The 10000-nt window shown below is 42.9% G+C and overlaps 1 protein-coding gene across 1 annotated transcript in view; it reads left to right on the forward strand.

The window, feature by feature from the left end:
• Positions 1 to 10000, forward strand: part of LOC306915131 (proteasome activator complex subunit 4B-like) — a gene marked incomplete at its 5' end in the record, with an annotated part of 107673 nt that overhangs the window by 16131 nt on the left and 81542 nt on the right. The window contains 3 exons of the mRNA XM_079492380.1: positions 2353 to 2502; positions 7694 to 7757; positions 9131 to 9205. Coding sequence (XP_079348506.1) covers positions 2353 to 2502; positions 7694 to 7757; positions 9131 to 9205 — 289 coding nt within the window. The remainder of the gene's footprint in view (positions 1 to 2352; positions 2503 to 7693; positions 7758 to 9130; positions 9206 to 10000) is intronic.

The following is a 10000-nucleotide window of genomic DNA, read 5'->3' on the forward strand; positions in this document are numbered from 1 at the left end:
AGTTCTGCTCTGGTTTTGGTGAGTATTGAGTAGTTCCGGTCATTTTGTGGAGGGCTCTGGTGCCACACATTAAAAGTAAATTAATCCACAAAACTAGCGTCATTTGTATTGTTGACCTATTTCGAAAATGTTAGCGCAACTTTCGTTCAACTTTGACAACTCTTTGACTACTCTGTCCGGGGACCCCTAGGGGTCCTTGAGGGAGGTCCAAGGGGTCCCCAGCTAAATGATAGTTAGGAACCAAATGGAGCCTTATGGGTCTGTAACTCAGAGAAACGGAACCAAATGGACCCTAATGGGTCCATTTGGTTCCATTTGTACACTTTCAGAGATACATTTACATTGATTTTACATCTCTGGGGTCCCAGAGATAGAAATGCCATTAAATCGGGGTCCGTGGACTAATTCAGTTCAAACATGGGGGCCCTTGAAATAAAAATGGTTGAAAATCACTGCTAGAGCCATACAAATCTTCTCTTATGGGGGTCCTTGGCATGTACTTTCAAATAGGGGGTCTGCAGGCTAATGAGTATCATTTTGGGTGTCCTTGACATGAAACAGTTTGGGGACCACTGTGATAGAGGGGTCAAAAATGAACGAAAGTTGCACTATATGGTAGAAATAGGTCAACAATACAAATGACGCTAGTTTTGTGGATTAATTTACTTTTAATGCGTGGCCCCCAGTCACCCAGTGCCCCCACAAAATGACCGGAACTACTTAATATTTCACCAAAACCAGAGCAGAACTCCCACCACGGGACTCGGGCAATCAATTAATACAGTTGCAACCACTATTATTAAGTATTTCATACAGCTTAAGTAAAAAAAAAACTATCCCTTTAATGCGGACATTTACAAAACAAAACAAAACAATCCCCCTGCATCCTCCCACTTGGAACTTTGACGCCTTCTCCTTTCACCGTATAGGTATTTTAACCCATTCAGGCCTGACCTCAACATTTTAAAAAAATCTTCAAAATCCTGCAGTTTTCTCAAATAAATATTTTCACGATTTTTCAAAAATAGCAGACCTACAAGCTCGTAGCGCGCCACTCGGTGGCGCGCTATGAGCTTGTAGATCTGCTATTTTTCAATAGCTAAATTATAACACCAAAAGGGGTTCCCACCCAAAATGGGTTAAAAAATAAAATAAGAAATAGCAATAGCCACAATGCCATGGTAATACGGATTTCATGTGCATGAGAAAAGGAGAGAAAGGCATGAGAAGGAAAGAGAGAAAACGGTAGACAGAGAGTGAATAATGAGATCTCCATGGTGTTGTTGTAGGAGAGAATGGCCAAAAGAGATAAGGAGTGCAGACGTTTGCTTTGGACGTGGATAGGAAGAAAGTGGAAGGATTTATGTTTTAAGAATTGCCAGTTATCCAACATTGTCTAGTTATGGTAACAACTGATGAGGTACTTAAGAAACTGAGTGCCCTCCAACCCCACAAGGCCACTGGCCATGACAATATTCCCTCCAAATTTCTCAGAGACTCAGCCATCTCTATAGCTCCAATCATCACCCACATAGTAAACCTCTCCATCAAACAGGGACAGGTCCCCCAAGATTTCAAACTGGCCAAAGTAACCCCCCTGCACAAGAAAGGGAGTAAATTAGACCCCGGCAACTACCGCCCTATTTCTATTCTAAGCTCCATCTCGAAAGTGATGGAAAAAATAGTCTATGAACAGGTTGAAAAGTATCTTGCCACTAATACATTAATGTACGAGTTCCAATCTGGCTTCAGAACATCCCACTCCACTGACACATGCCTTCTCTATTTGAGCGACCACATCAAACAAGAGGTGGATGCTGGCAAATACTGCGGCATGGTCATGCTGGACCTCCAAAAGGCTTTTGACACCGTGAACCACTCCATACTGGTTAACAAGCTAAAAGCAATTGGTTTCGATAGCACATCAGTGAGCTGGATGCAATCCTACCTGGAGGGGAGAGAACAGATGGTGGAAGTGAACGGAACACTGTCCCCCCCCCCTCCCAGTGAGCTGTGGCGTTCCACAAGGAAGCATACTAGGGCCTCTACTGTTCCTAATATATGTAAACGACATGACTTCAGCTTGTGACTGCAACTTGTTCCTGTTCGCAGATGACGCTGGTCTCGGACAGGAACAAACTGCAGGTTGAAAATGCCCTCAGCTCTGAACTCGGTAGAATCTGCACCTGGCTCGCTGATAACAAACTAACTTAACCGCTCTCAAAGGGCACCTACGGACGGCTGCAATTCGAAACTGGCCCCCGTAAAAATCTGATTTTACTCGATGAAATTGATGAGCTCGATTAACTGTTGACTTCTATCCCGTTTCTCTCGCTGGTCGTGTGTCATCAGATATTTCCCGGTGTCGTCCACTGAGGAGATGCTGTGCGAGTGGCGCCCCCTGCTGTGCGTGTTCGACGCGGTCATGCAGAAGGCCGTCAGCAACATGGAGCTGTTTCTGCCCACCATCATGTTTCCAGAGCAACACAGCCGCGGGTTCCAGTAAGTCCTTATTCAAAACATTTTTATCAGCTTGCAAAGCTGATCAATGATGGCCATTGAGTACTAGTAGCGATGTAGTGGTGAGATTTTCATGATTGGCTGGCCTCTAAGCCAATGGAAGACTAGCCCTCTACGGCCAATGGGACACTAAAGGCTCATACATAGTCTGGATTTTCGGTGGTTAGGTGACCACCGAAATACAACATGACGTCACGAGCCGCGGTGCAAACCACCTCCAGCCCTTCTCTCTGTTTTTACTTACCACCGCTCAACGTTATTTCAGCTCCGGTGGTCAGCTTACCACCGAAAATCCAGACTATGAATAGGCCTTAAAGGCTCATTCATACTTATCACCGCGGTGTAGTTCTCTAAAGGTTAGAAAACTACAACATTGCGTCACTCGCCGCGGACCCCGACACATCTCTCTGTTTTTACTGTCAGACAAGTCCTTTCTTCACTTTGGGCTATCACCTCGTTCACTGACTGGTCTAGAAGTTGGGTGGGCGGTCCCCTTCATAGATATATATAAGAAGGCTAGATGGCTCACCTCTGGCCAATGGAGAGCGACGTTGCTACGTGGCGGCCATCTTACCGAGGGGCAGCATAACATTGTGTCTATGGGGCATGTACTTTTTAAATAACCATAACTTGCTAAATTTTCATCCGATTTTCAAACGGTTTGGTGTGTTATAAACGGCAGAGACGTCCGCATACTTATATCATTTTATACGACGTTCATATAAAAAACTAAATTAAGCAAATACGCGTCCTGAATCATAGCCACGTTGACAACGTTTGTAATAAACCAACCCGTTTGTAAATCCGTCAAGATTTGAGGGAGTTATGACTATTTTTGTTCGAGCTGCCATAGAACAACTGTACTGCATGCAGCCCGTCAGCAAGATGGCCGCCGGGTGAACCACGTCAGATACTCCGCCTTGAGCCATCTAGCCTTTATATATATCTATGGTCCCCTTGGTTTCGCATCTGAACCACAGGGAGGCGGGGTCAATGCTTAAGGACATCACCGCGAGTATGATGACCTCGACTCTTTACGAAGGTGACGGTGATAGGTGAAGAAGAAGACAAAATCCTCAACCGTGTTGTGAACTTGTAGATCAGCAATTTTTAATAGCCATAAGTATACAGTATACTGTACACAGCGTTTAAGTGGTATGATAAATAATCATAGTCCAATAACATGATTCTGAAATAGGACTACTTTTACTTTAACCCATTCTGGGCGGGAACCCCTTTTGTAGCGGGTGCCGAGTGCCGCGCTACGAGTTTGTAGGTCTGCTATTTTTGAAAAATCGTGAAAATGTGGCACAAATCTTTGAATGTATACATATTCTTTCAGAGCGAACGTTTTTAACTCAACTCTTTGCTTCTGAGGGGTTCCTGGAATAACACATTTTCAGATGGGACTCGGTGGCCAATTATATATCATTTTGTGGGGTCCTTGACATGGAATATGGAGCACCACTGACATACAAACATAGGTATTTCAGAAAACTGTTAGAAGACATTTTTTAAATTTCGACGTCAGGCCTAAATGGGTTAACCACTTCATGGATATCTTTATGCTACTTTTGTAGTCTGACTTAAAGGTATATTCAGTGATTTCACTTAATTCAAATATCACTTATTTTTCCTTATTTTTTGGATAATCCTCCCTACTATAAAGTGTGCTGACCATATAAGGAGTTCCTCCCTGTCCCCAGTGAGCCCCTGGGGTAAAAAAAACCCTAGTTTCGGTTTGGGCTTTGGGTGGCAAAGCCTTCATCCAATCAGGATGAGAGGGGCCTTTCTCCAATCATGATCGAGTGGGGCGGGCCTTGGTGCACGTGCTGTTGGTCTGTTGTACTTCCCCCACTGTAGAGTGTGCATGTGCACATCTTGTTACCGGGGCGGACCAGGGTTTTTTTCAAATCACTGAATGCTCCTTTCTTAAAGGGGCATTCCACTAATTTTCAACATTTTACTGTGTCATTAATATACCTTAGAGCTGTTTTCTGGAAATAATAAAAAAGCCCCCCTATTCTGTGTTTCCTAGAACTGGAGGTCTGAACAAAATCATTAACATGGTGAAACACATCTTGATGATGTCATCAAGATGTGTTTCACCATGTTAATGCTTTTTTTGCATACTTATACAGTTCTAGGAAACACAGAATGGGGGGACTTTTTTATTATTTCCAGACAACAGATCTAAGGTATATTAATGACATAGTAAAATGTTGAAAATGAGTGGAATGCCCCTTTAAGTACAATTTTAAATGCAGGACAAAATATGTATACACAGTGGTATTATAGTGGTATTGCTACTTGTACTTAACTACGAAATCGTAGTTCTTCTTTCGCCACCGCGTGGGTCATCAGACTCGGTGCGGTAACGGCGCTAACGCAATTTTGGTGGGCTCTTTCTTCCCATCCACCTTATACAATCATTTATATTACGGGTGGCCCAGAGGGGAGTTCAATGAAAGCCTATAACCTTGTCAGCGTTAGAGTCACGCTTGCTTCTATTGAGTTATGTAGGAGCTACGCCCGCTGGAACTCGCTGGGGCCGCGGCCAGCTTAAATGGTTTATATAGGTCCAAATCAGAAGCACACTTTGTCTTCGGGGGCCCAGGTGACCGATAATCTGATGAATCGCGGCCGGGAATGTTGTGTTTGCGGGAAATGTGGTGTGCTGGTGTAAGTGTACTGTATAGTGAAACATACATGGAAAAGGGGGAATAACAAAGGCAAGCGTTATCACATTTGGAGGATGGGCCCCTGCAGGGTTGACTGGAAAACCATCGCAAAACATGTTCTTTGAAAAAGGACCCTTAGCCACCTTCAAAGTTCTTCGAGCGCACGTGTCGCGATGCGACCGATGTAGATCGGCTGTTGTGCAATGAAATACAGCTATACGTGGATTAAAGTTCTCGGACTCGCCACAACTGATTTAACCCATTTAAGCCTGACGTCGACATAAAAAAAACGTTCGCTCCGAAAGAATATATATTCAAAGATTTGTGCCGCATTTTTCCGATTTTTCAAAAATAGCAGACCTACAAGTATGAGCTTGTAGATCTGCTATAACATAATGCTTAGTTAAAACACCAAAAGAGATTCCCGCCCAAAATGGGATAAGTCATTTATTTATTATAAGATTAAAGAGTATTATTTAGAATGCATCAACCCAGCAATAGAATACATTGTTCCATTGCTTAAATAAATTGTACATTTTAAATGGAGTGTCGCATCTTCCATGAAACCATATCACGTCTCGGATATTTCATGAAAGCAAAGGTTGAAGCCAATTCAACTTCTTCACCTCATTGGCTGTATGTAAGAGCAAGAACATAACGGGTTAGAATGATAAATACCTAAATGTCACAATTCTACTTACAGTAATTGTGCAAATTGTTTTAGAGAAAACACGGCGCCACTGCGGAGGACTCCTGTCACGCAGTAGTTTGACATAACAAAACATCTCGGCCGTGAGATTTGCTTTTGGCGTTAACTCATTTTGGGGCGGGAACCCCTTTTGGTGTTAGCATCATGTTATACTTTAGCTATTGAAAAATAGCAGATCTACAAGCTCGTAGGTCTGCTATTTTTGAAAAATCGAAGAACGACTTGACATAGAAACATAGCTTTTCAGGATGTAGAAGACATTTTTAGAATCTGATCTCAGGTCAAAATGGGCTAATCCCTGAATATAAATTACAGGGCTCATAAGTGGGTAACAGTGGGCTGTTTATCGGTCAGTAAGTATCTGGTCCAGCAGGCATCGTTTTAGCCACAGCGCAGATCCACCGAAATTCAACAAGCCAGTGTTGAGTGGTGATTATTTCCACACCATTTGGCTTTGCCGTATATACACGAGGAGGCTCCTGGCCGTCCCTGACATTCTAGGGTTGCGTCGATGTAAATCCAGCCTCATATTCCTGCCATCTGAAAATGAGCTTGGAGAGAGCGAGTGCAGGGTGGGGGTGGAGGGGAGGGGGGTGGAGGATGAATCTATCACTTTCTCATCAAACGTCCTGAAGAAGCTTCTGACGAGAGCGTGGGGACACCTTGGAAGTTCAGGCTTCAGCTTAACCCATTTAGGCCTGACGTCGAAATAAAGAAACAAAGATTTGTGCCGCATTTTCACGATTTTTCAAAAATAGCAGACCTACAAGCTCATAGCGTGCCACCGAGTGGCGCGCTATGAGCTTGTAGATCTGCTATTTTTCAATAGCTAAAGTATAACATAATGCTTAGTTAAAACACCAAAAGGGGTTCCCGCTGAAAATGGGTTAAACCATTAAGACTTGAGGCCCGATTCTACGAAATGTCACAGTTTTCTGGAAAAAACTTATGTTTCTATGTCAGTGCGGTTCCGCATAATGTTATGTATATTTGGCTGTCGAAACCCCATCTCAAAATATTTTGTTCCAGGGACCTCCAAAAGCTAATATTTGATTACAGATTTTGGCTTTAAAAAATGTATATATTCAAAGATTTGTCACAATTTTTTTTTCTTTTTCTCAAAAACAGAAGATCTACAAGCTCATTAGCGTGGCGCGAAGTGAGAGGCTATGAGCTTGCATATCTACTATTTTTTAATAGCCAACCAATGCTCCTGATCCAGTGCTCTGTCTAAAATGACAGATACTTTCCCGGTTTTAATGTGTTAACTGGTGGTTTTGTTCCAGTTCCTAAAAAAAACAAAACAACGTTCTCTTCAGAGAACGCCGCGCATATTTATGTCGACTCACGCGTTCGAGAGCTATTTGTCAGGATTTAGCTCTCTGGATTCACAGGGACTTTTTTTCCCCGCACTGTTTCCACAATACATCATCTTTAATACCTCGTTTTTCCATTTTAGTTTTCTTCCCTCTCCTCTCCAAAAGCTACAAAGGGAAAGAACCAGAGTGAGTTCATATTTTGGGGAAGTGGGGATTGATGATGGTAACTTCAGGTGTTTGTGTGTGTGTGTGTGTGTGTGTGTGTGTGTGTGTGTGTGTGTGTGTGTGTGTGTGTGTGTGTGTGTGTGTGTGTGTGTGTGTGTGTGTGTGTGTGTGTGTGTGTGTGTGTGTGTGTGTGTGTGTGTGTGTGTGTGTGTGTCTGCGCGTGCGTGCGTGCGTGCGTGCGTGCGTGCGTGCGTGCGTGCGTGCGTGCGTGCGTGCGTGTGTGTTCATGTTGTTTTCAGGTTATGGTTTGACGAGCTGATGAATCTGTGGATATCGTTACAGAACCAGCCCAGCTGGGAGGGGGTGAGACGCTCACACACACACACACACACACACACACACACACACACACACACACACACACACACACACACACACACACACACACACACACACACACACACTAATAAAAGCCATTGTAAAATTACATTAGTGAAGTTTGCAGCTCTATGCTTGCTCGCAAAACAGCAAGGGGTAATTCAGACGCACCACAAATCGTCTCTGCGACGACGTTCTGATGCTTAATATATGCGTCATTGTGTGACGCGTGATGCTTGCCTAAAATAGCACATCTATATATGCTCACAAAGTGTGTCGATTGTTGAGTTTATAGGTCAGCTATTTTGTGCATGTGACACTGCCGTGTGACGTTAGTATAAATTGGGTTTAAAACACTTTTTCTCATCGCAAACCTTTTGTCTAAATTATAGGCTGGTGTCGGTGATATTATTTTGCTTTATTTTTCTGGAGCTCTGTAGTAAACGACAGCAAATAAAGTTTCAGGTCAGGATATCAATTTAAATCAGGTGAGAGAACCGATACAGGGTACCGGACGGTGAAGTGAAATTTGAAACAAAAAAGAGCCGATGCATTTTCAACTGGAACTGTACTGTACAATTTAAAGGGGAATTTCTCCCTAAACCTTTTTTTTACAAAAGTAAGTTGATAATTATGTATATTGACCACAAAAAATATTAAAAAAATAATAAAGATATAGGGGAGCTGGGGCTGCAGCTGGAGATGAAGCTGGGGCTGGAGGGGTCTAACGCTAGAACTCCTATTCAATCGCGCAGTTGTTCTTAGTTTTTTGTTCACATCTGTTCTAGATGATGTGACAGCAACACTCCATGCATTGTTGACACTGCACTCTTCCTGGTCTTCGTGAGCTGGTGTTAGACCCCCCCAGCAGCAGCCCCAGCTCCAGCCCCAGCCCCAGCTCTCCTATATCTTTATTTTTTTTTAATATTTTTTTTTTGGTCAATATGCATAATTATCAACTTACTTCTGTAAAAAAAAAGGTTTAGGGAGAAATTCCCCTTTAAGCTGATTAAATGTCTCCAAACAACTGATTGGATGACATGTATTGAACCGTGTAGACGACATGGAGAGGCGTGAAGACCCCTGTTACTGAAACATATATATATTAGATACCAATAATGACAATTGAAACAAACGTGACAGACATGTATTGAACAATGTGGACCTGGAGAAACGGGGAGACCTCTCAGAATATTGAACTTTTAACAGTGTCTTTGTCTTGTTTTAACACAAAGATATAACTTACAGCACCTTTTAAAACATGGTAGATGGTATAGAAGTCCTGCTGTGTTTCACTTAGACTAGACGGCCGGCCCATAATGACAAAGTTGTCCTGGAACATGTTTTGTCTCTCGCAGCACCTCGTCAACCTCCTGGCTCGCCTGGCCAACGATAACATCGGCTATGTGGACTGGACGCCGTACATCCCCACTGTGAGTCATTACGCACTGGTTTTAGGGCCAAAAAGGTTAAAATCTCATGATACTTGTGTGCGTACGTGTACATTCCCAGTCCCACTGTGAGTCATTACACACGTGTGTGTGTGTGTGTGTGTGTGTGTGTGTGTGTGTGTGTGTGTGTGTGTGTGTGTGTGTGTGTGTGTGTGTGTGTGTGTGTGTGTGTGGGTGTGTGGGTGTGTGTGTGTGTACAGTATCTGTTATTGTATTTAATTGGACACTTGAGCAAAGGTTGAACGAGGTAGATCCATCAATTAATTATAGTCATTGAGTTGTGTGCGTTAGTGCGTGCGTGCGTGCGTGTGTGTGTGTGTGTGTGTGTGTGTGTGTGTGTGTGTGTGTGTGTGTGCGTGCGTGCGTGTATACTCACAGTATATTTCTATACTTGTGAGGGCCGAATGTCCCCACAAGTCTAGTAGAAATGGACTGTGAGGACGATTCTCGTATTTACGCTGGTTGTTTTACGGTTGATACAGTAATTTGTGAGTCGTGGCGCTCAAGCACATGGCCTTGAAGGGTAGCAGATCTACAAGCTCTGAACATGTCATGCTGCAATGCGTTGTGTGGGCTTGTAGATCATCTATTTTGATATATTGTTTTTTTTTAATGAACTGAAAAAAATATCTTAAATAAAAGATTTCGATTTATTTTTTCATGTTCGAACTTTGTGCCATCGGAACGAAGCTTCGAATATTCAAACTTTTTGTGTCAGCCCTACCTAAAATGTACTCAAAGTTTTTGTAGTACAAATATATATAGTAGTATATAGTA

The sequence above is a fragment of the Electrona antarctica genome (genome assembly GCF_951216825.1).
Source record: "Electrona antarctica genome assembly, chromosome: 22".
In the NCBI taxonomy this organism is placed as follows: domain Eukaryota; kingdom Metazoa; phylum Chordata; class Actinopteri; order Myctophiformes; family Myctophidae; genus Electrona; species Electrona antarctica.